The 27,528-nt window shown below is 40.5% G+C and overlaps 3 protein-coding genes across 4 annotated transcripts in view; 1 reads left to right on the top strand and 2 right to left on the bottom strand.

Moving 5' to 3' along the window:
* Positions 1-12,215, bottom strand: part of apbb3 (amyloid beta (A4) precursor protein-binding, family B, member 3) — a 34,187-nt gene extending 21,972 nt beyond the window's left edge. The window contains exons 1-3 of one of the 2 annotated variants that reach the window (XM_037546064.1): positions 12,134-12,215; positions 11,390-11,514; positions 10,247-10,849 (exon numbers count right to left, since the gene is read on the bottom strand). In XM_037546064.1, coding sequence (XP_037401961.1) covers positions 10,247-10,295 — 49 coding nt within the window. In that variant the 5' untranslated portion in view covers positions 10,296-10,849; positions 11,390-11,514; positions 12,134-12,215. Of the gene's footprint in view, positions 1-10,246; positions 10,850-11,389; positions 11,515-12,133 lie in introns of those variants that run through there. The other variant, XM_017704434.2, reaches the window with a different exon arrangement.
* A 48-nt stretch (positions 12,216-12,263) lies between these two features.
* LOC119265376 (SLC35A4 upstream open reading frame protein) lies at positions 12,264-16,523 on the top strand. The gene is made up of 3 exons (XM_037545760.1): positions 12,264-12,331; positions 14,134-14,232; positions 15,165-16,523. The coding sequence occupies exons 1-3, from the start codon at positions 12,317-12,319 to the stop codon at positions 15,357-15,359; spliced, it is 309 nt and encodes a 102-aa protein (XP_037401657.1). The 5' UTR covers positions 12,264-12,316; the 3' UTR covers positions 15,360-16,523.
* A 1,641-nt stretch (positions 16,524-18,164) lies between these two features.
* cd74b (CD74 molecule, major histocompatibility complex, class II invariant chain b) lies at positions 18,165-23,227 on the bottom strand. The gene is made up of 6 exons (XM_017704437.2): positions 23,058-23,227; positions 21,124-21,290; positions 20,588-20,667; positions 20,025-20,052; positions 19,155-19,349; positions 18,165-18,624 (listed from the first exon to the last, which is right to left on the bottom strand). The coding sequence occupies exons 1-6, from the start codon at positions 23,114-23,116 to the stop codon at positions 18,599-18,601; spliced, it is 555 nt and encodes a 184-aa protein (XP_017559926.1). The 5' UTR covers positions 23,117-23,227; the 3' UTR covers positions 18,165-18,598.
* Positions 23,228-27,528: the final 4,301 nt, after the last annotated feature.

The raw sequence follows: 27,528 nt of genomic DNA, 5'->3' as shown, positions 1-27,528 counted from the left end.
GAGAGTATAGAGAGGGGGGGGGGGGGTAAGAGAGACAGAGAGAGTTAGGGAAAGAGCATGAAGTAGGAGGCAAGAGCTTTATATTAATATTAAGCAGAATATTAAGAGGAAAAAGAAGAGAGAGAAATTAAGAGTCAGAAGAAGAGCAGGAGTGTCTCAGAAAGAATAAGAATAAACCTGAAAGAATCTGAGTATGTAATATTCCTTCACACATCTGCTCACACAGCAATCTGAACAAAGGATGGAATTCCCAGTCTGTTCAGCTGATGAAGAAGAGAGCAGATCTTCTAATTAAGCTACAAAGAGATAAGGTCTATGAGAGCCAGGAATGCACTATTGCAGACATCACATGCTTCAAGGCTGTGGCAGAACTGTAGATATCTCAAAATAAGACTTTAACACATTTCTGAACATTTGAAATTGTGGACTTTCAGTGAACTGGGAGCACCACTAAACTGCTACATTAACTGCATTACACTGTGGTAGCCTGTGATATATTTCACATACATCTGACAGTGAGAGAGAGAGGTATTCCACACATGTACATAGAATGTATGCACCTGATCTGACCAATCAGCTAACTGAGTTGAGGCTGGTGAGCTGGGGCAGAGAAAACAAACTCTAGCACTAGTGTTTGGAATCACTGCTCTATATAGACAGCAAATAACACACTAGTGGACAAAAGAAGAGGTATTTTCAGCTTTGCATAACAGTTAGAGTGCAACCATCACCAAAAGCACAGACTAGTTTGATTACAGTGGATCTAAGACCGTTTGTGAATACTGCATGTATAGACCTACCTTACAGATATACAGGTATAGCATTTATAGCATATACACCTACTTTACAGGTTCACTATAATGTAACTACTCACTACTATTCCATTCATCACTGAACAGTTTCTGACCACAAGTCAGCTGCTAACCAGATATTTTTGTACAGTGTACCATTCTCAGCACAGCAGTGATACTGACATGTTCATGGCATGATGGTGTGTGTGACAGAATTTGATATAATACAGTGGTGTTTTGATTCAATGCATTTTTCACTACAGCAAGTGGCTAAAATGTGCCTTACAGTAATTATTTATCATTCACTGTTATACCCTTATAATACAATTAAATTTTTTTACTTCAGGATTCAAACAAAGGTTGTGCTTTACAGTGTTTTGATTTAAAGTTTGAGCCCCGGGCTAACACACTAACCACAAAATAACATGCTATTCATGATATGTTGTGCAAAAGTGCAGTTTTTGATAACATTGATCACAAGATTCTAATCAACCATCTTGGATACTGGGTAGGCTTCTCAAGCATAATTTTACAATGGATTAAATCATATTTAGTGGATAGACAGATCTTGGTTTGACTGGGAAAACGTTCAGCAAAAAAAAAAAAAAAACATTTCTTGTGGAGTCCCACAAGGTCCAGTTTTAGGGCCTTTGCTTTTCTCTTTGTACAATAACTCAAGGTAAAGTCATTAGGAAGCCTAATATCAATTCCTTCTGTTAATCAAGACTCTGACAGGCTCACCAGCTATGAGCCAGGTATTTCTCAGTTCAGGTATTTCTCAACTAAACTATGAAAAAACTGAAATACAGACACCTTGGTACTAACATTCAGAAAAAAAAATGCTTTATGGGAAGCTCAGCTCTTCATATTCATATACCAAATCTGTACTATAAAACTTTGGTTTCATTTTAGACTCTGAGCTCTGTTTTATTTCACATGTAAACAGTCACTAAAGTAGTTTTTAACATTTGGGAAATATTGCTTGAGTTCAGCCTTTTCTATCACAGAGCAATGGAGAGAAACTTGTTCATGTATTTTTTACAGGCAGCATTGATCATGTTTATTTCCCCCTCTTACTGGGCTCCCTAAGAAAACTTGTTATTCAAAATGCAGCAGCAGGGATCCTAAAGAAAGAGAGAACTCATATCACTCCCGTTTTGAAAGAACTGTAATTGCTACCTGACTCTTTCAGGATAGATTTGAAAATTCTGCTACTAGTTTTTGAGGCTCTAAATGGCCTAGTCTGTCTATGTTCTTGCATGCGACATTAGACCTGCAGATACTGACCAACTCCAAACACTTTCCAAAAAATACTTATTCTTTCAGTTATTATACTTCTAAACTTTGGAACTCAATTCCGCCCTATATTAGACAAGTCAAGCTCAGTGCACACTACTAAGAAAAAATTTAAAACATATCTCTTTAAGTTAGCATTTAATTAAAGGTCTACATCTCTCAGTTTTTATCTTTTAACTTTGAACTGTTTCATTGTCTTACATGGTTTTAAATGAATACTCAATTTCTTGTATTACTGTTAAACTTTATCGTCTCTCTAAAGCACTTTGAGCTGCCACCATCATGAAAACATTAAATGTGTTTCTAACTGTACACCAACAAGGTAGATATGTTTTTAAATAAAGTGTCCAGTCTAAATCTCAGAATCTTAATGTCGGTACATGTCAACTTTTGAGGCAAACTAGGTGACAAGATTACAGCAGACCTACCAGTCTACGATGGTTAGGCAGCAAACATTTTAATAACAGACACCCCCACAACTGATGCACAAAACTGGGCCCAAAATGTACAAAGCTGCAGCCTGCATTTCTCAGTGAGGCGTCTACTACCTTGCGTAAAAGCTATGCACTTGTCGCAGAGGTGTCAAATTCAGGTCCAGAAAGTAAAAGTCCTTCCCAGGATTTTGTTCCAACAGGCTGGCTTCTCTAGTTAGATCACACCACCAGCAGAGCTGTCCAGCCTGTTGGAACAAAATCCTGGGAAGGATTTTTACTTTCTGAACCTGGATTTGACACCTCTACACTTGTGGATAAACAAGGGAACTAATAATGCCATTAGGTCAATTAAAGGTGATATTCACAGCTCCTGGGTCAAAATGTAGAGCTTTGACAAATTCAGACTGAGCGACAGCCTGAGTCACAGCAGTGACAGCTCTGTAATCCTGAGCCATGTAGAATGAAGGCTTAACTCCCAACTTTACCACCTCAAATCCACTTCTCTTCAATTAAGCAGGTCAGACTCACACTAATCCTCTTCTCAGAGATGAAAGAGAAGACATTCATACAGACATGCCTGCACACACATGTTCACACACAAGCACAAAGTGGTTATGTAAGACCACACCTGGGTAGTGTGTTGTGGTCAATAATCGTTGAATTACAGCAGTGAGCCAAAATGGTGTCTGGCTGCTTCTAATGATTCACTTTCCTCAGTGCAGTCTTTGCACTCTGTTACTCTTAGATGTTTAAATGTGTGTATGTATGAGTTTGTGTGTATCTGTTCAAGTGCTGTAACAGGCCTTCCACCTCCTCCCCAGGGAGCATCCATCAAGGCTAGATCGAATTCCTCTCTGTTCTTCTCCAGCTTTACACAGCCTCTCTTCTCCTGACAGCCCATAATAACCACTCAGCGTTGTCATGAGGTTTTTAGTATTTTGGGCCGGTGTGCTGTTTGTGCTGTCAGTAGGCCATGACAAAGCAGAGTCTGAGAGAGGCTGGAGAAATGGCAAAATCCATAACATCCAGCTTCAGCCTTAAAGTATGTACACTCGAGGCCACAAGCCTCAGCTTTTATTGCTACGAGCAGCTTTAATAACTTATTTATGTATCAGATGTGCAGGGATGAGTGGTTATTGCTTTTTTGTTTTTGTGTCCCATCGTATAAAAAGATTCGGATAGTAAACAATGAGAAAATATTAAGGAAAGCAAGAACAGCACTACATAATGATCCATGTTGTCACTCAAGCTGCTCAGTCTAAAATTACACAACAAAAGTGTTCTTCTGCAAAGCACAAGCCTTGTACAGATGAGCATCCATTTCGGCTGTATTATGATTTATTAATGAGAATCCAGTCTCATTGCTCGGTGTAAATTTAAATACCCATGCACCAAACATGTGCAATATTACTCCCAGCCAAGGTTGTGCTGATAGTAGTAAAATAGCACTAAATATTGACTTTGGTGACACAATTGGTGTCAGCATTGTGGTATTTCTAAGCAAATATTGAAGTATTAACTGAATTCAGGGAGGACAGTCATAATGTAATGTTTTGGTTACATATCACTGCTACAAACAAAAACTTTGTTTTGACCACATTTCATTTGTGCACAATTAAGCTAAAAGTAGAGTAAGAGTGATTTGATGTTAGATTAGATGTTAGAGTTTTTCTCATAAGCAGGGTTAACTATAACAGAGTGAAGGGCTTGCTGCAATGTTAATTAGAAAAAGCAAATTGATGTAAGTTAATTCAACAAAATTCAATGTTTTGAATGAGCTTTCCAACCAAAATAAAAATACATGTATTACAATAAATATGACTAGAGAAAGATGATGTATCAAACACTGGAAATATTTTAGACAACAAAATAATTTATGATTGATAACTGATAGTTCTCAGCACCAAAACTGACAAAATGTAATCATATGACATATATTGCAGGTATCTGATTCATCTGTATATGAAAGCTCTAAAAAATGAGAAAGAGTTCTTAATGTATATGAGGGGGATATGAATTGCTCTCATTGTTAACCTGCTGTGTGGAGGTTGTACCAGCTAACCCAGCTAGCTTTCACTGTGAAGCTGGTGACATGCATCTAAATGGTGCTCCATTACAGATAACAAGAGGGTGATATAGGTGTGAATACTGTGAGTTATACACATAACTCAAATAAAAACACGATGAAAAAAGCTTCAGAGTGAATCTAGAGAAATGTCGGTCAAATTTCAGTGAAAAATCACACAATTACAAAGACTATGCTAAGGGAATACAAAAAGGCAACCAAAGCTACTAGAACTTCATCCAGAAGTAGATTGTACTCCATGCTCCATTATTAGTTCAACTAAGAATAAATATTCTAAGAGAAAAAATACTCAACTGAGTAAAAAATGATTAGTATTATTTTAAAATTACTCTTGTGCAGTGTGAAATTGAATAAAGTGAGAATCACGTAGAGCACAAGGGGTCTTATTGATAAAACATATGTACACAAGGAATGGATCTTAAAATGACTGTACATGAAAATTCCTGATTTATAAAAAGTGAATTTCCTGTGAAAATGAGAGTAGCTCAATGTCAATTTCCAACTTGCCATATTTTACAGTGCCAATCCTACATTTGTATTAAAAATACTGAGACATTAACCTATGAAGAAACCCACTGTGCCCAGTGTTTAAAAGTCTGGTGACTGCTAGACGTCACCTATGCAACATAAAAAATTTAAGGGATGGAACATATTGCTTCATGCCTCGGTGACAATCTGCTTAAAACTATGTTCTGTCTTCTTTAAAATAAGATTCCAGTTCAGGGATGCAGTGGCTAGTACGCCCCTAATCCACAAAAAACACACAAGAATGGTCAGTAATCTGACAAACTGTTTTTGTGGCAATGCCCTTAATAGGATATGAACAACTTTGAGATAAGCCCTCAATACTTCTGCACATGAAAATCCATACATTACAAACAAACAAAAAAAACGAGACAGATCTTCAGAAAGTTTTATATTTGTAATACGTACAGAACTATGTACATTGGCTGTGTATTTTAAAAAGGGGTTCATAAGGGCTTACATTAATCCTCTAAGAGAGTGTTGCAGAGAGCTGAAGAAGTGAAGAGAGTGGGAAATAAGCTTTGTAAATTATTGATGATCCCCAGGGAGAACCAGACCTGCATTTCATGATCAGGCCTTCAAAAGAAGCTGCTCTTAATCAGATATGGTGTGATCAAAAGTGATGCAGGGGTTCAAACAGAGATTCGCGTGCAACTGGTAAATTCTCATAAAGGACGTCCTGCTGGCAGGCAAGCAGTCAGAGCCATCACAAGCAAGCAGATTCAACTATGCCTGCTTCCGCAGTTCAAGGTTTTTAGTACTGAAACTACATCGTCCTTATCTTGTCAGTGTTGTCTAAAGTACTATTCAAACTGGATTAGTTTTCCCAGAGTAGGTAATGTAATGTATTTTGTAAGGGATATGACAGGTCAATTCATACAGGCTGCATAATTTTCACAAATTACCACAAATAGCCTGGATGCAAACATCAGCATTACCCGACAGGCACCACTCAATAACAATAACAACAGCACATGGCCGCATCTATTAGCAGGTTTTGTTATTACATTACCATGAGGTCGATTAAAACAAGACAGCTGTTAGTGAGGAGACTCCAGGTTCAGCTAACTATAGCAGCTGATTCACTCTGGTGTAGAGCACCAATCTTATATCCAGTATAAATGATGACTTAACTGTAGCCACAAGTATACTAAGATTAAGATAGGAGCAATGTGTAGCTACTACATAGCTAAGAATCATTCAAGAGTTACAATTCCTTTAATTTAAATAGTCTAATTTTGTAATTTATGTAAATAGCATTTTTGTAGAGCAGTGTTTCTGTAAAGCAGTGTGAGCATGGCAGTTTTAGACATCTTAAGTGAAGTGCTTCCACTTTAAATAACTATATTTAAAGCATCTTATTTTGAAGACAAGTTATATCAGTACCTGCTGATACTCAAGCATCAATCAGTATCAGAAAACAAAAAGTAGTGTCATGTCATCTCTTCTCTGGAAGTATTACTCGTCAAACTTGAACTACGGACACCTCACCACGCAAAACCATTCGACCACTCTGACACTCACTTAAGTGCTAGTCTGCACTCTACAGTTTCACGTGTCTCACTGTATTGATTCTAGTAGTCCACATCTGCTGGTGAAAAATGCCCAATACCAAAAAGATCTTTAAGTTAACAGAGACCACAAGCATGAGAAAGATACAGAGAAAGAAAGCAGCAAAGACATTACAGCTAATTGCTCTTCACTCTGAGTCTCTGATGTCAATGGCATGTCTAAGCAGCCATTGTAGAGGCCTTTACCGCAACAACGAGAGCGTTCGGTCAGACCAAATCTGCCAGGTGGGAGAAAGCTCTCAAGTGGCCAATCAGCACTCAACAACCTGGCTCCCGCGAGTCTACTGAGACAGCTGTAATTGAGACAGTGTGATCACTCTGATTGCAGTCAAGAAATTTTGCCTTGTCCAATCCTGCCCTTTCAATGCCCTAAACCTGACAGGGGCTTGGTTGGGGCTAGAAAGAGCCGCATGAGTGATTAAAAGAGAGAAGTCTGGATGGATAGAGAGAGCTTAAAGAGAAAGATGTAAATGAAGGTTATGGAATAGGTTCTAAATAAAGAACATAAGGACAGGGGAACATGAGAAGAAAGACTACAGAGGCTTAATGACCAAATGAGATTGAATATCCAAAGAGGGCACTGTTTTCTCTCCCTGACGTGAATGACTGCATCTGGAGAGTAATCCCTGTGCTGTGGAGAAAGGGAGGTCAGATTGAAGGGATTAAGGGACAGGATCAAAACATCAATCAGCCTTCATCCAAGTCGAAAGGAGAGCCAGTAAATATCCATTCAAACCTGGTGGCCAGCACAAGATTGTCAGAGTTAGCTCATAAACACAAGTAGGGTGGGCAATATAGGCAAAAAACTTTTACATCATATCCAATACTTTTTCTCATGATGCAGAATAGAGGTCTGATAAGTAGGAACAGACACATTTAAAACTGTTGATTCCAGAGCCGTTCATGGCTGGGTGTCCAAGAGAGCATAATCAGTCTTGCTCTCAGTGGGTGAGAAGGTTAGTCTTCCCTCCCCCTCATCACTCAGAGTAATGCTAGCTAACATGGGCCTGTGTTAGCTGATGTAGCAGGATTGGCAGTTTGCGAACTCCAAATGTGATGAGCTGTCCAATGACGCCACATTATTGGCCATTAAAAAGATGCAGTGGCGCTTCACATGTCACGCAGGAATCATGTGCTAGCCTTCACCCTCCCATCTTTGTAGCATTGTGCAATAAAGGCTAGTGGGTGGGAATTGGTTTTTGGGGTAAAATTGGATAAAAATAGCTGATTTTCTGCATTTAATATTTCACTATCTGTGCACTACTGTATTACTGTATTACTACTTTTATCTCCCAAAAAAATGATGAAACCTAATAATAAAACATGCAATTGGTCAGTGCTGTGGACATGCTGACAATATCCACATTATTCTCAAAACAGCTAAATGTAATTTATCATGATAAGTCTAATATTAATTGTATTAATGTGTTGTATAATTTGTTGTCATATCACCAAACCCTAAAATGAAAACAAAACTCTCTTGCAGCATCTGTAGTATTCCTCCTGCCAACCTGGCCAGCAACTTCTATCCTAGGTTTCTCTCTCTCACTCAAAGCATGTAAGGGAAGTTATTTTAGGAGGGATGGCGTGCAGAGCACAGACAGATTCTGCTTTGCTTAGAGAAGAAGGGAAGACTATTGAATGTGAAATATGTGCATCAGTGCTTCTACACAACAAAATGGACTTGAGTGTTAAAAGCTCTGAAATCCTCAGTTGTTGACTTATGTTCTTTTCCAGTGAACATTTTTTACACATCCAACTGGGTGCAAAATACAGAACTTTAGATATTGCCCCCATCCTCCAGGGGCTTCAGCTAGCTGTGTGAATCAAGCAAGGGGAAACAGTTACCTAGACAACCCACCTACAGCATAACAATCAAATGCTGCTAGGTCTTAAAGTACACTCCTTTGAATGAATCACCTGACATTTAGCATTGTGTGTGTGTGTGTGTGTGTGTGTGTGTGTGTGTGTGTGTGTGTGTGTGTGTGTGTGTGTATGTGTGTGTGTGTGTGTGCGTGTGTGCATGTGTGTGGGTGTGTGTGTGTGTGTATGTGTGTGTGTTTGTGTGTGTGCGTGTGTGTGTAAGATCAAGAAAGAAAGTCTCTGAGATGAGACACACAAGCACTTAGCGGAACTAACCAAGTTGCTTACTCAGTACACTCAGGCAATCACATTAATGTGTCAACTGCCTCTCTGTTCACCTACAGTATTTCACAAAGCAGAGGAGCTTACTGCTGCATCTATCTAGTGCTTAACCCCTTTTACTCTGTATGTGGGTCCACACTTTAGTATCTCACTCTCATAATTATTAGTCTTAAAAGGGGAATTCTACTTTCAAAATGTGTGCATAATTAATTGGTTAAGATGTAATCAAAGTCATTCAGAGTGGTTTGATGTGAAATGCTCTGTTCTAGAGAAGCTTACTGAGTTAGAATTGTTCACAGTGGTGATGACTGGAACCAGATGTTAACTTTTAATGTCTCTGTTGCCTAATATATGTATATTTAGCTTCCATGCTAGAGAGGAAATCTGTGAACCACACATATGAATAAAAATGAGCAAATGTAAACAGAGAATTGTACAGATTTCTGAAATGAATTATAGATTTGCAGTTCATAAAATTACGAGTGTAGTGTTGTATTCACATACGATTTCTTATCCTCATTATCAACTTTATATAGAAAAACTCAAATGACATGTGTAAGTTCACTGGTCCTTTTTCTATGGCAATTAAAATGGCTGCATTTACATTGTAGACATCAGACCACTGGCTCCCATCACCACCACTGTGAAGAAATCTGAGTTGGTAAATTACTCTACAATAAACAATTTCATATCAACTATTCTGAATAACTTCATTTACACCTCAATAATAGTTACGCAGATTTTTTTTAAATGCCCCTTTAAGAGTAAACCAATAATAATAAAGATTGATGCCCTAGGAGTGCATTACGCGTACACTTCAGTGACCAGTTAGCTTCCTGTAGCCAACAGGATCACTCTCAGAAACAGCCCTACACAGGTGGTCTTTGTATGTTTACACTGTATTAACATTAGTGAGTTCAGAGATGTTATGAGCCCAGTCTGAGATGTTATGAGCCCAATCAGTTCCAACAGTGGAACACAGATGCAGGGAGAGCAATGGAAACTAACTCAGCTGTCTGAACTAGAGTTTCAAGTGTTAGTGTTCAAATTCGCCTGGTATGACACAGCACCTGTAGTTACTAGCGCTGTTGATGAACAGTGAATCAGTGAATGGTACACAATGGGGATTTCAATTGTGAACACCTGCAGAACAGAGCAACTCAAGCCCCCTCTCTCGCTCTTTTTACTACCTCCTGCTCTGAGACGAGACAAAGGAGAGGTGGTGTGTGAGGGAGAGAGAGAATAGGAGAGAAAAACGAAAGAAAGAAGAAAGACAGTGGTAAAGAGAGTGATATAGCCAAAAAGAGAGAGAGATAAAAGATACACAGAGAGAGAGAGAGACAGAGAGAGAGAGAGAGAGAGAGAGAGAGAGAGAGAGAGCGCAAGAGGTGTACTCACCGTCATAATTGACTATGATGATGGCGAGCATGTAGTCCTTCCCCAGCATGGTGAGGTAAATGTTCCCTGAAGTCTCCTGAGGTTAGCTGAGACACATTCCAGTCCAAACTGTCCCACCGTTTGTCTGCACTCACTCACACGCCGGCCGCTGCATGCAGTGCCAACCAGCCGGGGACACACTCGCATGCCAAGCGGATTACAGGATCTCTACTCCTCTTTTTCTCTCTTCTTCCTCTTTTGATTCCCTTTCTCTCACTCTTGCTCTCTCTTACTCAGCCTTGATTGCTCAGTCACCTTCCTCTTTATTAAACTCCTAACTAACAGCGGTCAAAACAAAATCACCTCTTTGTCTCACTGGTCAGCTTCTCCTTCTCCCTCTATGCCGCTCTCCTTCTCTTACCTCTCTTCGGAGTGATGCTGGTTGCTGCTGCCCCTCCCCTCTCTCTGTGCTCTTTGGATTGTGTTCAGTAACGCCTGCAGCGACAAGCCCCCCCCCCCCTTCTCTCTCTCTCTCTCTCTTTCTCTCAACTGCTCTCTCTCCCCTGGCACTGATGGTGATGCCTTAAGGACGACTGAGTATCAATCAGAGGAGAAAAGCTCCACCTGAAATCACAGAAGACATACAGCCCACACTGAGCAAGCCTGAAAAGGTGAATCAGATAACAATTTTTTAAGAGGGAATATTAATTGTGCTATATAGACCTTTTTTGTCTATGAGAATGTAATAAGATTGCATTCAATTTCTAACACAGCACATCTCTCCTTGACAGGAGAGATTAGTGACACCAATCTGGCCCACACAAAGAGAGAGGAAGACCTCCATCTGTCAAATCACCGCAGGCTGGGGATCACTCCCGACTCCTTTTCTCCGGCATTTTTCAAAGCCCAGCCCCAAAAATATACATGTAATATGAGTTGTTTGGTCATGAACAGTACACAGGAGAAAACCACCGTAGAGCATGGATAATGTGCAAAAGCTGCTGTATATAATGTCTTCAGCTGTTTGAGTCTTAGAAGAAATATATGCATACTTTTCTGCAAAATAGGCAAAAGGAACAGAAAAAAGAAAAAAAGGGATCTGAAGCATTATCTCCTTAATAAAATGGGCAGAGGGTGTATGTGAGGAGGAAAACACTGGTCCACCTTAACTTGTCACCACGTCCATAGTCCGTCATGGCCCAGCCTCCACTTGCGTCATCCATCTCGCCGTCTGCTGGTTGCCATAGTAACGCCGGTTCCCTGTCGAGCGTCTGTATTTTTCCTGAAAGCTGCAAGAAGAGCGGAGCTCTGTGGAAGCCCGTTTACGCCAAATAGAGGAGAAATAAATGGCAACTGAATGTCAAAAACCCTGACTTATGTCTTTTTATTTCAAAGAATGACTTACTATTTCCACATACTGACTTTGACCTATTATGTCTTTATTGTAACGTATTATGTCAAAACAATAACGTAGTTAGTCTAAATAAGGATGCCTAATTATTTGACATACCAAAAGCATTTTCTTATTTTTTTTACTTACATTCTCGATTTATCATGTTGAAATAAAGCCTTATTTTCTCACAATTTGTAGTTACTGTCTTTTAATTTTGACAACATGCTAACACACGATTTTGAATTAACGAGTGATTATGTCAATAACTCGAGAAATTAAGTCAAGATTTCAAGCAAATAACTGCTTTTTTGAGACATTAAGTCGAAATTTCAAGTTTTCCCAAACTTCTGACAGACAGAGAGGGGCCGAACCTTCACACTGGAGCAGCCGTTAACTGTACCTCACACTGTCACTGTACATGAAATAAAACATATTCAAAACCTCATCAAAACACAGAACTGTCGATAGACAGAGCTAATTTAAAGATTTTATGTCACAGACATCTTGTCCCTCACCTGTAATTTGCGCTATTTTGTGTGCGAACATGCTTTATGTGCATCACCATCGCCGCAAACACGACCAAACAACATCACAGCGCTAAATATAGCCACACCAGACCATATGAATCAAACTCAGATTAGCTTCTGCAAGACAGGACGCATAGTCGAGCACAGTGCTCAGAGCCTACACATGCGAACATGGCGGATGACAAGGTTTGAGGCTCTGTCTTCATTTTATGAGCTTATATAGTCGCTGTGCGTAGTTTTGGGTGAAATGGCTAAGATGTAGTATTTTTGTGGCCTTTTCTGTTTTCGTGGTGTGGACTTTGTAAAGCCTTTTTATCACAGAAACAACTTCTCCGGTAGTTTTAATTCGCGGTGTTTATAACGGTGAGGGTGCCTGGTGTAACGTCACTGTAGTAAACTGTAAATTCTCTTTTTCACGCGGTCTCAGTTTAGTTTTCCTGCTACCTTACACCTTTTTTCTATACCTAGTGCCTTCTCTGTGCCTTTACGTCTGTGACTGTGTTTGAGTGCAGTTTTCCTGCCTCTGGCGTGTTCGTGAATGTTTTGTGGTCTTGGTCCTTTGGCGCACCCTGAAGTGACTCATAGCACAAAGCCGTTTTTCCACCATGCTGGCTGGCTGGTATGGCAACATACACTCGCCGAGCACTTTATTAGGAACACTGTTCTAATACTGGGTAGGGTCTTTTGCTTCCTTTGCTTTCCAAATAGCCTAAAATGTTTGTAGCTTGAATTCCACAAGATGTTGGAACATTCCTTTGAGCCTCCGCTCCATGTTGATATGATGGCATCATGCAGTTCCTGCAAGTTTTTCAGGTCTACTTTCATGCTGCAAATCTCCTGTTCTACCACATCCTAAGGTGTTACACTGGACTGAGATCTGGCCAAACATTGAACTCATTGTCATGTTCATGACACTGATTTGAGACCACTTTTGCTGCGTGACATGGTGCATTTTCATGCTGGAAACCGAGTAAATTGTAGTCTTGAAAGGGTGTGTGTGCTCAGCAACAGTACTCAAATAAGCCGTGGTATTAAATAAATAAGCGATTAATTCGTTTTAACTGACCCAGAGTGTGACAAGAAAACATGCCCCACTATATTACAGCCCCTCCACCAGCCTGAACTATTGACAGAAGGCAAGTTGAATCTGTGGATTCATGCTGTTGGTGCCAAATTCTGACCCTACCGTCTGTGTGCCTCAGCCAGAATTTAAGATTCATCAGACCAGGTGATGTTTTTTCAGTCTTTAGCTGTCCAGTTTTGGTAAGCCTGTACCCCCTGCAGTCTCTGCTGTCAGTTCTTGGCTGACAGAAGAGGAACCCAACATGATTGCTGTTGTAGCTCGTCTGCCTTAAGGTTTGATGTGTTGTGCATTCTGCAATGTGTTCTGCTCACCCCAACTGTACAGAGTGTTTTTTTGAGTTACCATAGAGTTCCTGTCAGCTCGAACCAGTCTGGCCATTCTCCACTGATTAACAAGGCATTTCCTTCCCTAGAACTGCTGCTCACTGGATGTATTTTCTTTAGTGCACAATTCTGAGTAACTCTAGAGACAGTTGTGAATACAAATCCTGGGAGATAAGCAGTTATAGAAATAATCTAACCAGTTTGGCTGGCACCAGCAAGCATGCCACAGATAATCACTCCGATCACAGTTTCCCCCATTTTGATGGTGGGTGTGAACATTACCTTAAGCTACTTGCGACATTGTATGCTCTGCACGGCTGCCACACGATCAGCTGATTAGGTAATTGCATGGATCAGAAGGTGTACAGGTATTCCTAATAAAGAGCCCAATGAGTGTATTTCAGGCAGTTTTTCCAGTAAGGGTACTTACCACAGACATGCCACAGATCTCTGCTTCATACTAGCTGGTATGGAATCAAAGATGTGAGCAGTGCATTCTTTCCATTCTGCAGCTGTTTTTGTGATTGTTGAGTAACAGATGCTAACGTTTCCAGCTTGTCTGTGTGCTATTTGTGTTTTAGGATCCATTCAGGCAGTTGAAGGATCTAGCCCTGCTTAAAGGCCAGCTGGATGACATTCAGCGACGAGTGGAGACTGAGGTGCAAGCTGGACTTCCACAGGTAAGCTGACCTCTTTTATAACTCATACACTAATAAATAAAAAATGGCATATTTTTCCCCTTACCTTAAATGTAAGCCAAGACATGTTTGGTGTCAAAAGTTTGCTTAATTAGTTTTGCAGTAGAGCTACAAGGAAAATGTAGTTAAAAAGTAATGGAAGTTTACAGTTCCCTCCATAAATAATGGCATGTCTGGTAAACATGAGCGGAAAAGGCTGTAAAATGATATTTATTCCTTAACCTCTTAATCTTTCATTTAAAATAGCAAGAAAAACTTAAGCTTTAGTAGAAGTACAGCGAGTGTGGAAAACAACCCTTATTAGAAAATAGTTTTCTCTCATCTGTGTGTGCCACCCATTTTTTAATACTTAGTACTGCCTCCCTTTGCAAAGATAACAGCTCCTAGTCCTCTCATATAATGCTTAATGAGACTGGACACCACATGACAAGGTACCTGAGACAATTCCCGCTTACACAATCTCTGTGTATTCAGATTCTGAGATGGACTGTGGACTTTTCTTCAGGTAATCCCCTGAGTTTTCTATGGGGTTTAGGTCAGGGGACTGGGGTGGCCATGCCAAAACTTTAATTCTGTGGTCAGTGAACAATTTTTGTGTTGATTCGGATTCTAGTGTTTGTTAGCAATGTTGGCCTAACTGCTGCAGTTCTAAACATGCAAAATTTGGACGTCAGACATGTGTTGGCTGATTGACTACGTCTGCTGTAAGTGGAAAATTTTCACCAAAGTATTCCTTTAACACAATGAACGTGTTACAGTGTCTAAGATGGCAAATGTATGTAAAATGACTGCCATTTAAGTTTGAGTACTACTGATTTCTTTTCACTTACAATAAAATATAGGGGGGTGGAGGTTGTCAGGTAAATATGGACATGGGTAACCTGTGGTGTGTAAAACCTGCTGTTTTGTTTCAGGGCGGGAGTCTGCTGGGCTCTCCCTTCCTCAAGGGCTTTCTGGCTGGATACATCGTAGCGAAGCTGCGCTCTTCAGCCATTATGGGCGTGCTTGTGGGAACCTGCACCGGAATCTATGCTGCTCAGAACTTTAATGTGCCCAACGTTGAGCAGACCACGAAGGGCTATTTCAGCTCCTTTAGGAAAAGCAAATAGAATCGTGGTCACAGCTCAGGGTCGACAAAAAAGTCAACGAATCATGCATCTCAAATGTCTTTTCCTCACCTCAGCCTTCTAGGAAGCACTGCATTGAAGACCATGCAGTTTTCCAGTATATTGCAGTGCAGAGTGGCTGACGTAAATAATGGGACATAATTAATTTTCCATAAAATTGAACTGGGAGCCAATATGAAAAGGTTTTTGTTTAGTGATAAACTGGCAGCTCAGGGATGAGTTTCCCCAAAGTCTTGTAACATTGATAAAACTGATGTTCTACAATCACATCTTTGTTACTCTAACTGATACTTAAAGTGGTGATCTGAACATACCGCTTCAGTCCTTTTTGGAAACCGATGCCCTAAAGTTTACCATAAAGCCTTTCTGGTGCTTTAGACAAAGATTTGGTCATCTTTCTCCTTTTAAATGTCCAGGAATGTCATATCTAACATTCTGGTCAACCTCTACAGAACTCTGCAGTGCAGAGTGGTTGAATTATTCAGCGTCCTCCATGCCACCAGTGTCTAATTGCAGCAAAGTCAGCTTTGATTTGTGCCTTTTTTCCTTCCAGCGTAGCCGATAGGGCGATGACCTGGCTTGTGAGTGCTGTACACAATCAGTATCACCTTTCAAACAGTGGATCAAAGAGCAATTAAGCATTTTTTTGCACTTTAGCCTTGCTGGATTTGCTGAGATGGTAGCTAATAAAGTATCCATGAAATGTTGGCAAAAAAAAAAAAAAAAAAAGGTTATCAAGGATCATACAAATTGACTGCGATGCAGTTAATTTCAGATGACACTTTGTTAATCCAGTGCTAAACAGTGCTTTGATTATATCTCAAGATATAAAGTAAGCACCTTTTTAATTTTTTTTTCTTTATGCTTAGTTGTAAGCTCTTCTTTTGAATGCCATACTCTTTTGTCATTTGGTGTTATTTATGTAGATCTGTTCTGAAATGGGTACCGTTACATCATGTTGCATGACATTTTTCATGTAGTAAGACATTCATATGCATAAATATGTTCAATGAATGAAGTGTATTATTCGTGTACTTTTTGACTTGCTATATATAACATTAGGTCGTTGAATGAATGAACTCATTTCTTAGAGAACATACCAGATTTATGGTCCACATTACGAATGAAATAAAAACAAATTTCTAACTTGTGTGTTCAGTTTAACTCTGTCCACAGAACAATTTTATGAGTTCATATGAACATTAATACAAAAACACACAAAGGTCTGGTGGGTGTGGGGGAGGGGAAGTTGGGGTACAGCAGGAGGCTAACGCTCACATACAGAAATTCAAATATAAATCTCTGCCTCCACTTCAATTTGCACAGTTGTTAATATGGTAACATTAATATGTAATTTTAAGGCTAACATTTTTCATCAAATCATGTTCTTACATAAAAATGATATTAAATCTTACCCTACTAGAAATATATTGTTTTTGTTCTTCAAATGCTTATTTTTTCACTAGTCCATTGATTGTTCTGCATAATAAATAATGATTACGAACAATAAAAATAGGGTTAGGGTTAGATCCTGATCTGCACTGCTGTCAGTCGTCCTGTAATCACTGTTATCGGGAACTGAAACAACCACACGTTTCCTCCTTTCTGAAGATTTATGTAAATCAGTCTAAGGTTGTTTAAATGAGGCATGTCGAAATGAGATCCTCCCTGTCCACAGTTTAGAGTTCCTCTTTAAAAAAATATTCATTTTAATTATTACCCATCACATGCTCTTCATTTATGTGAAGTCCTAGAAGGCCAAAAGATTTGACTTCAAAATATGCTTACTGAGCTGTGCTTTGACCATGTGCTGCAAAAGTTCATTTACTCACATAGCAGAAAATAAAAGTAGAGTTGGATAAAAGAGTCCATGAAAGTGAAAAGCAGTCTATAGGAGGTTTTATATGATTTTATATTTATATGTTTCTTTGTCATTTGTAAGTGACATACGCCCATAGAAAGGTGTTAGCTTTAACCTCTAGGTTAAAGTTTTTATATGGATCACCTTAATAGTGAAAGTTAGCTCATCTGTTGGTCAAAGCATGCCTACATTTAATTAGTAACCCAATCAGTTGTTGTCAGACTGGGTAGATAATTATACCCATGGTGCACCTGCAAAAGTTCACTTTGTGCTAAAAGCTAGCATGTGAGTTCCTGAAAGTGTCCTGGGACTCTGTGAGAGGTTGTGTTGTTTTATAGTGCTTTTGATGAATTTTTAATATTCTCTTCCTGTTGAATTCTCTACAGCAGTGGTCACCAACCCTCCTCCCGGAGATCTACTTCCCTGGAGAGTTTAGCTTCTTACCTAACACTAATGCATCTGACCCAGCCAGTCAAGGAGTACTGAGGAAGTTATTTAGCTGGAGTAGGTGTGGCAGATTGTGGTTGGAACTAGATGCTGCAGGAAGGTAGATTTCCAGAATCAAACCTTGTGACCACTGCTTTAGGTCTGTCTCTCCGTATGGCTGGGCTGTGTCTTCTTAGTGCTGGAGGTTAGCAAAACAAAGGAACTCTCTTCACTTTCTGTCCCCCTGAAATGGCCCATAACTGCTCGGCTTTGCTGGGGGCCTTAGTGATCTGTGGCTATAAGGTTTCAGTTAGTTTTAATCTGCTATGAAAGAGAAAGCACAGGAATGTCTCTAGTGTTACTGTGATGCACAGCTCAAACTGCAGCACCAGCACTGACCACTGGAATGGATACACTGAAGGGTAAACTCAAGATTCCCCCTGAAGATAAGACAGATCAGCTCTTTTACTTAAGCCATCAGTCAAACCAGCAAACAGACGTGTTGTTAGTAAAAAATTTATTTGAACCCATTTCCAATTGTCGAGGTTATTTATCCTTCTATTTCCTCCATGCGGCATTCCCTGTCATTTCACATGGTATCAAAAATGAAAAGGGTTAGTAATCAATCTTAACTTGATCTTAAATAAGATGTTGACAGAGAAGGACAGTTTCTAGAACTAACCAGTAATCAAGACGATACAGTACAGTCTACTCTTCAATATAACCTCATCTATACAGTTAAGAAGTGATAAGTGAGGATCTACTTGCTAAGGAAGCTGTATTTTTATCCAAGCATCATAATAAATGTATAATGTTAAAGCCCAAGTATTTTGCACTCTGCATCTTAAAGCTTTAAAACTAAAGTAGCATGCATTGTTGTGGAGAGGAAAAGAGAAATGAGAAAGAAATCTTCGTAAAGCTGCAGATTCACATCTTACTCCAAGGCTCCAACTTCTTTGGCTGGAAAAGAAGAGATGAAAATGACCCCACAGACTCAAAGATTGATCTTAATTAATTGAATTACTTATAATGACAACCCAAATAATGTTTTCCTTGCTAGAATAGCTAACATAGGCTGGCATAACTGGTTACCAGCAAAACCAGCACATCATTGCTGTCGGAACAAAAGGTTATCTCATTTTTTGTTGTTTTCCATTTTATTTTATGTAGTTTAAAAGTGCCAGCTGCCTTTTGTGTTGTGTGTAAATTTCATGATGAATGGATCAATGGAAACTGTCCAAAATTCCTTAGAAAAAAATGAGTTACGTTCACTTACGCTAAAGTAAAGGACAGTGGCAAAAATGACCATGCTGGGTGACCAGCTAAACCTGCACCAGTCTAACATAAACCATCTTAGACAAGCAAGGAATTCATCCTGGTCCGATTTGTTTTTCAGCAGGGTTGTTCGATGGTTAAAAAACCTTGTGTGGAATAACACAGTACTAACATCATCATGACTTTATTACCTATTCATAATGATTGAGCTTTACCTTTGCCACAGTCAGCAGGGCCATCTACCATAGAGTCTCTAAGCATGGCTCCGCTCTTGTCCACACACCAGCACTTGTTGGCCGCTTGCCAGCACTGCTGAGCCTCATAATCTCCATTCTCATCGCAGCTGGGCTTGTAGGAGCGCAAGGGGACGTGCACCAAACCTGCAGCCTCCTGCTGGCACGGGGTCAGTTCTGAGGGAAAAATCTGAATTCAGCCTTCCAGTGCAGGAATCTCCAGCACAGCCACGATAACCTGGGTGCTGAGAGCTCTTAGCTTACATAAAGACACAACTATTCAGAAGTTTATATAAAACCAGTTTTGTTGCACGTTACAAAATATTAAATTAAATTAAAATTAGAATGCCTGAGGTCACCAAATAATATGCAGGCTAAATAAATCATCTAGAAATACCCATTTAATGTCTATTTTATGGTATCTCAGTCTACACTGTGTTAGTTATTATTGACTAAAGAAGCCAAAATGATTAGTCACAAGTAGAGGTGGATAATAAGATATTTAAATGTTATGGTAATAAATTTTGTTGCTGTGACACGTTTTTCTGAGCATATTATGGACATCATCCACACTTAAGACACAATGACCAAATGCATGTTGCATTAAAAAGAGAGTATAATTATCTCTTGTTTAATTTGGGTTTCTGATGGCTATTTTTGAATGTGCCACTATTGTGTACTGTCTCAGTTATGAGTCAAAACAGTGTGATTTGTATCATATTTTGCAAAATGGTCTTTATTGAGATATACTTTAGCTATATCATCCACTGCTAATGACATGACAATGAAGCTAGTGTATATAAACATGAATAAGCAGATGCAGTGTGGTGAAGGATGTGGACATGTGTTTACCTTTTTTGGGAGCAGGAGTGGACGGGGCCTGGAAAGAAAAGCAAAATGTTAGAACTGCTACAAAATGCAGTGCAGACGAAAGATAAAACAGGATTTCTCAGTAAGCTGGATAACTTAAGCCTAAATTTGAGGATTGTCCAAAAGGAATGCTACTTTTGGCCAAAGGTAAAAAGGCTAACCGAAAAAGTCCTGCTTCGTGAAACAACCCCCTAGACAGAGAACCACTAACATAACCAAAACTATGGCTGAATCTCAAATCGCTCCCTACTCCCTATATACTGCTCTGCATGGGCCCTGAAAAGATGGCTCCAACATCCAAATAATGTGTCACAAGAGATAAATGCTCAAGAGATTTTGGGATTCAGACATGGGTTGACTGTGAAAGCCATGCCTTTGTGACTTATTTAGCGGAGTACCTAGGGAGTAAAAGCCATTTGAGATTCTTCATGTGCTTTCTTAGAACAGGGTCCAGGAACGCTCCTCATCCTGTATGGTATTTTAGCTCAATGCTGCCGCCTGGCAGCTGAGTCCTGTAATAGCAACACAGCAAAAATCCCTCTCACCTTCTTCTCAGGGACAGCTTCGTCCATCAACAGAGGGAGGGAGTTCATGGGCAGTGCCATCTTCATGGGGCTGCGCATGACTGAAGAAAGAAAAGCAAGTGAAGATGAAGTTTTAATTATATTATTTATATATATTATATATTATATTAATTATATTAACAAGCAAAATCTCAAATTTAGTTAGGAATGCCTGATCATTTTTGTGTTTATATCTGTATTGTTGTTAAAGCCAAGTTCAGTATATACCAGATGTTTTCCAGAATCAGGATAAAGCAAGAAATAAGCAACTTTTTAAACATTACATTCATTGTTAAGTGTAACACCAACTTGCTTGGACTGCATGCCCTGAACTTGATGTGCTTTCGGCTACAAAACAAGAAAGGATTCTTTTGGACAATTTACAAATTTTTGTAAAAAATCTCCACATTTTCCAGTCTCTTTTGGAAACACACAAAGTGTTGCTTATTAGTTCTTAACTGCAGCGCCCTTGAGTGAACACTCGCGTCCACAGGCAGGGTCAGTGGGAGCTGACTGACCTGAGGCCCTGCGGCCGAGCTCCTCCAGACGGACAGAGTGGCTCTCCAGAGTGCTCAGCCTTTCCTTCTGGTTGAACAACATGTAGGTGGTGAAAGCCTGGCCTGCGATGAGGAGAGTGGCGAGCAGGGTCAGTGCCGTCACCTTCAGAGCCTGCTTGTTGGAGCTCCTAAAACAGGAAATGAGAATACGGTTGAATGAATCTCTCACACTGTCAGCCCTGCTGTACCCTGTCGAAATGGACAGTTAGAGCTGAGAAAATACATTTAAATTGCTACTGAATTTAACTGACATGATTGTCAGGATTATTTTGGTTGGACTGTGCTCACATCAGCCCAGCTGTTCATTTACATTTACCTTATTCAGTTGGCTTGACTCTTATTCACAGCAAAATGTGTGAGCAGTGGAGGCCGAATGTAACTGCTAAAATAAATGCAAATGTAGCTTCTCTTTAACAAGCAAAAATGAAAAGCAAACGTAAAGACCGCTGTGCTTAAACATGAAGTGAGAATGAGTTCCCTGAGATACGTATATATAAATGCCTGAAGAGGCAGGTCAGAGGGAACGGTAGCCAATTTAGACAATATATAGACCCAATAATCCTTACATTTAGATAAACTGCTCTAGGTAGTTGTTTTCTCATCTTACTCCCGGATTTCTGCTGTGGCAGAGTCATGGGGACCTTACGCATGGCTTCTTTTTCCTTTTTTCATTTAAAAGACAGGAATCACCAAAGCAGGACAGCAAAAATAAACAAAAGACGGGCAGCCGAATCTCTAATAAAGGTAAATAACAACGCCAACATTTAATCAATAATCGATCAACCATTTAATTAACCCAGGAATTAACTGTTAAAAATAAACGAATAAAACAAAATAAAATCTAAAATAAAATCACCGTAAGTTGTTACATGAGTCCTTTAATACTTTTAAGGAACGCCAAAAAAAAAAAAAACTCATTTTGGAAGCATGGACAGGTGAGTATGTTCATACATTTTGTCTTGGGGAAACTTTTTACACATACTCGGAAATCTCATATTTGGAATATATAAATTTCAAATATATGATGTATATTAGTACATATGGATTTTCCCTATATCCAACCTATATTTGTTACAGATGAACATATATGACAAGCGTGCCAAATTATATGAAACTGGTCGTTTTCAAATATGGGACAATTAATTCAGACGTATTTCAACACACACAAACATATATGACAGAAAATGCTATTCATGTATGGATGACATATACTACTCATGTTATGGTAGCTGCGTGTGGTAAAAGATGTTTATGCATCGTCTTGGTTTCTTTAACATACGTCCTAATGTAGTGAAAAGTCATATAATAGTTACATAACTACAAGCTGTTGTGCACAATGTAAGCTATTATGTAAGCTAAATATTGTTCCCTGACCCATCTAAACAATTTCATATTCAAAAGCAGCCATGAATCAGACAAAATACATATGATCCATATATAATGCTTTTATGACCATAATATCTCAGGATTGTCTGTGGGACTGCAGGGCTTGGTAATAAGCTGATGAGATTAACAGGAAGTTGAAATGAAGTGATACGCATGAATTCAAAGTGAAATAGTCTGCATGATTACAGGCCTGCGTTTAGAATCAGATCTAAAAACCCACAAAACACAAAATGCAAGTTTATTTATCTTTCGATCACATCATGTAGTGGAAATTGGCCACTTGTTCAAGCATGAAAAACCTGTAGAGTTTAGTGCTTTGTTCAGCTGACAGGTATGTTGCGCAGTTGTTTAAGCATTCTTAATTATTCTACCATAAATTTGACAAAAACATTTTCCTACAGGATTTATGAGGCTTGTTAACACTAAATGTGCACAATTACAATAAAGAAAATAAAAAAAGAAAGTAAAGAAAGAAAGAAAGGCAAACAGACAGAGACAAGGGGTCTCACCCTGTTGATGCTGTTACGCTGGGAGCCAGGAGCAGGGGTCCATCTTGAGGATCAGACATTTTGGTAAAAGTGACCAAAAAGATTTGAACCCGAAAAAATGAGCAGCTGGTCAAGCTCTCTGTGTGAAGGGGGCTGTGAAAATGAGAAGCAAATCCAGAGACGCTGAAGATGAAAGAGGAAAGTCCCAAAACAGCTGAGACTTTATTCCTGAGACTGGATTCTGCGCTCCTGATTGGCTGAGAGCGGACGCGTCATCAGTTGATAGCAGCAGTGCTGGTTTAATACTAAAGTCTTCACAAACTGCCAGTGTCTCACAGCAGCTGCGTTAACTGGGTTTAAACCGCTTTTCACTGTAAAATCCATCGTTTTTATGAAATATGAAGGCGGTTACCGACACAGTCCACACCGATAATCGACTAAAGGTCTGTTTTATGAAGGTGGAGTGAGACCAAACAACTGCATATGAGGAACGCGATGTAATTCCTGAAAGAAACGATTTTTAACTGAGAAATCACCAATATGGCAATAATCTGGTTCTTGCTCTGTGTTTAGGGATAAACACTGAAAAAGGTTCAGTGGAGAAACACCATTTACAGAAACATGTAATCCGGAACAGGATCCAGTTACGCAGCATAAAGATGAAGTGAAATTACACTTGAGTCGTATTTGCTGCACTGAACTCATTTATCAGCCCATATAAAACTTCACATCACCCTCCTCTTTATCACCTGGTCCCGGTCATTCTCCCAGGCTGATCTGACCAGTTAAACAGGCATCCTTCTGGGACGAGGTACGAGTTCAGGGACCATCACTGCAAGTCATTTCACCTCCTGCTTTTCTACCTGTACATCATCACAAGGAGGTTAGTTCTGGAAGTTAAAGGACGTTTTGGCGTCCAGGGCCAAGTCAAACCAGCGTACTGAGCCAAACCAGCCAGGCAAAGCCACGAGTTTTAGCACAGATCACATACCAGCACTGAGTCTGCTGAGCAGCTGTTTTTGTACCGTCATGGTACTCGACCTGTGTGGAGACCCCCTAGTGGCGCGCTAAGGAATCGCAAGGTGTTACCTTATTTTACACAATCTAACAATGTTTATTTCACGCAGTTAATAATTCCAAAGACTAAACCAGCCGTTAGGGGTGTACTTTGTGTACTTCTGGTGCTGGTCCCAAGCCCGGATAAATGGTGAGGGTTGCATCAGGAAGGGCATCCGGTGTAAAACTTGTGCCAAAACTATCATGCAGATCAGAAATATGATTGCAATACCGGATCGGTCGAGGCCCGGGTTAACAACGACCGCCTCCGGTGCTGCTGACCAGCAGGGTGCCGGTGGTAATTGGACTACTGTAGGTCAATGACCATCAAAGAGGAGAGGAGGAAGGTGGGTTAGAAGGCAGCGAGAGAGAAGGAAAGGCAGAAGTGTGGAGGTTAGAGTAGGGACTCTGAACATAGGCACAATGACTGGTAAAGGCAGAGAGCTTGCAGACATGATGGAGAGAAGGAAGGTAGATATTCTGTGTGTCCAGGAGACCAGATGGAAAGGAAGCAAGGCCAGGAACATTGGAGGTGGATTCAAACTGTTGTATCATGGTGTAGAGAGGAAGAGAAATGGAGTAGGGATAATCCTAAAGGAACAGCTTGTGAAAAGTGTTCTGGATGTAAAGAGAGTGTCAGACAGGATCATGAGCCTGAAGTTGGAGGTTGATGGTGTGATTTTGAATGTGGTCAGTTCATATGCACCAGAGGTTGGTTGTCAGTTAGAGGAGAAAGAGGAATTTTGGAGTAAGATGGATGAAGTGGTAGATGGTGTCCCTAGAGAGGAGAGATTAGTGATTGGTGCAGACTTCAATGGACATGTTGGTGAAGGGAACAGAGGGGATGAAGAGGTGCTGGGTATGTATGGTGTGAAAGACAGAAATGCAGAAGGTCAGATGGTTGTAGATTTTGCAAAGAGAATGGAAATGGCTGTGGTGAACACGTATTTTCAGAAGAGGGAAGAACACAGGGTGACATACAAGAGTGGAGGGAGGTGCACACAGGTGGATTATATCCTTAGCAGGAGATGCCACCTAAAGGAGATTGGAGATTGTAAAGTGGTGCCAGGGGAAAGTGTAGCAAGGCAGCATAGGGTGGTTGTCTGTAGAATGAGATTAGAAACAAAGAAGAGGAAGAGAGTGAAGACAGAGCCAAAGATTAGATGGTGGAAGCTGAAGGAGGAGGATGGTTGCAGGCAGTTCAGGGAAAAATTGCAACAGGCCCTTGGGGGCAGTGAGGAGCTACCTGAGGACTGGGAAACTACAGCTAAGGTGGTGAGAGAAACTGGCAAGAATGTGTTGGGTGTTTCGTCTGGTCAGAGGAAAGAAGACAAGGAAAGTTGGTGGTGGAATGAGGAGGTCCAGGAGAGTATTCAGAAGAAGAAGGCAGCTAAGAAAAAGTGGGATAACCAGAGAGATGAAGGAAGTAGGCAGGAGTACTGTGAGGCTAGTCGCATAGCGAAAAGAATGGTGGCAAAGGCAAAGGCTCAGGCCTATGATGAGCTGTATGAGAGGCTGGACAGTAAAGAAGGAGTAAAGAATTTGTATCGTTTGGCTAAACAGAGAGATAGAGCTGGATGGGATGTACAGCAGGGTAGGCTGATAAAGGATAGAGAGGGAAATGTACTAGTGAGTGAACAGAGAGTGTTGAGTAGATGGAAGGAGTACTTTGAAGAACTAATGAATGAGGAAAATGAGAGAGAGAGGAGGACAACGGGGGGAGAGATGGTGGATCAGGAAGTGCAGAGAATTAGTAAGGTGGAAGTGAGGGCAGCTTTAAAAAGGATGAAGAATGGAAAGGCAGTTGGTCCAGATGACATACCTGTGGAGGTATGGAGATGTTTAGGAGAGAAGGCAGTGGACTTTTTAACCAGGTTGTTAACAAAATTCTGGAGAGTGAGAGGACGCCTGATGAGTGGAGAAGCAGTGTATTGGTCCCCATTTTTAAGAACAAGGGTGATGTACAGAGGTATAAAGTTGATGAGCCACACCATGAAGGTATGGGAAAGAGTTGTTGAAGCAAGGCTAAGGCGAGAGGTCCAGATCAGTGAGCAGCAGTTTGGTTTCATGCCCAGAAAGAGTACCACAGATGCAATTTTTGCATTGAGAGTGATGGTAGAGAAGTACAGAGAAGGTCTGAAGGAGCTACATTGTGTCTTTGTGGATCTAGAGAAGGCATATGATAGGGTGCCAAGACAGGAACTGTGGTACTGTATGAGGAAGTCAGGTGTAGCTGAAAAGTATGTTAGGGCAGTGCAGGACATGGATGAGGATAGTGAGACAGTGGTGAGGTATGCAGTTGGAGTGACAAATGGTTTCAAGGTGAAGGTAGGGTTACATCAGGGATCAGGCAGGAGGCTCCATGGACCATGATGTTTGCAGATGACATTGTAATCTGTGGTGAGAGTAAAGAGCAGGTGGAAGAGAATCTGGAGAGGTGGAGGTTTGCACTGGAGAGGAGAGGAATGAAGGTCAGTAGAAACAAGACAGAATACATGTGTGTGAATGAGAGGGAGGCAGGTGGAATGGTGAAGATGCAAGGAGTAGAGGTCGTAAAGGTGGATAACTTCAAATATCTTGGGTCAACCATCCAGAGCAATGGACAGTGTAGAAAAGAGGTGAAGAAGAGGGTGCCGGCAGGATGGAGTGGGTGGAGACGGGTGTCAGGGCTGATGTGTGACAGAAGGATAGCAGCAAGAGTGAAAGGAAGGTTTACAAGACAGCAGTGCGTCTTGTTATGATGTATGGTTTGGAGACTGTGGCTCTGTCTAAAAGACAGGAGGCTGAGCTGGAGGTGGCGGAGATGAAGATGCTGAGATTTTCGTTGGGAGTGACAAGGATTGACAAGATTAGAAATGAGCAGATCAGAGGGACAGTGAAGGTGGAGCAGTTTGGAGATAAAGCCAGAGAGGCCAGGTTGAGATGGTTTGGACATGTGTTGAGGAGGAATAGTGGATATATTGGGCAAAGAATGTTGGAGATGGAGCTGCCGGGCAGAAGGAGAAGAGGTAGACCTCAGAGAAGGTTTATAGATGTAGTGAAGATGGACTTGGAGATGGTTGGTGTAAAAGTAGAAGAGGCAGTGGATAGGGCAAGATGGAGGCAGATGATCCGCTGTGGCGACCCCTAAAGGGAGCAGCCGAAAGAAGAAGAAGAAGAAGAAGAAGAAGAAGACTTGAAATCAAAGACTGAGTATATCTGGGTTATCGTGAGCCTTTAACAATCACTGCTGGACAGCAGGGCAGCACAGTAGGATTAGAGATCAAACTAAAATTACAGCCTTTCAAGGTGTTAAAGACAGTGGAAATCCCTGATGTGACAACTGACCGCCTGTTTTCATCTAAACATTATTTACACCATGTCGATCAGGGTCACCAACCTTTCCGAAACTGAGAGCTACTTCTTGGGTACAGATTAATGCGAAGGGCCACCAGTT

The sequence above is a fragment of the Pygocentrus nattereri genome, chromosome 16, assembly GCF_015220715.1.
Source record: "Pygocentrus nattereri isolate fPygNat1 chromosome 16, fPygNat1.pri, whole genome shotgun sequence".
In the NCBI taxonomy this organism is placed as follows: Eukaryota; Metazoa; Chordata; class Actinopteri; order Characiformes; family Serrasalmidae; genus Pygocentrus; species Pygocentrus nattereri.
The sequence above is the reverse complement of the archived record's forward strand: the minus strand, read 5'-3'. Positions and strand labels throughout refer to the sequence as shown.

What these genes read in the sequence shown, in the direction of transcription:
- LOC119265376 (XM_037545760.1), top strand. An exon ending in TGCAAGCTGGACTTCCACAG is followed by an intron (nt 14,233 to 15,164) that starts GTAAGCTGACCT and finishes GTTTTGTTTCAG; the next exon opens with GGCGGGAGTCTGCTGGGCTC.
- cd74b (XM_017704437.2), bottom strand. Translation starts at nt 23,116, where the DNA reads ATGTCTGATCCTCAAGATGGACCCCTGCTCCTGGCTCCCAGCGTAACA. An exon ending in AGCGTAACAGCATCAACAGG is followed by an intron (nt 21,291 to 23,057) that starts GTGAGACCCCTT and finishes TTCCTGTTTTAG; the next exon opens with GAGCTCCAACAAGCAGGCTC. An exon ending in GCTCGGCCGCAGGGCCTCAG is followed by an intron (nt 20,668 to 21,123) that starts GTCAGTCAGCTC and finishes TTCTTTCTTCAG; the next exon opens with TCATGCGCAGCCCCATGAAG.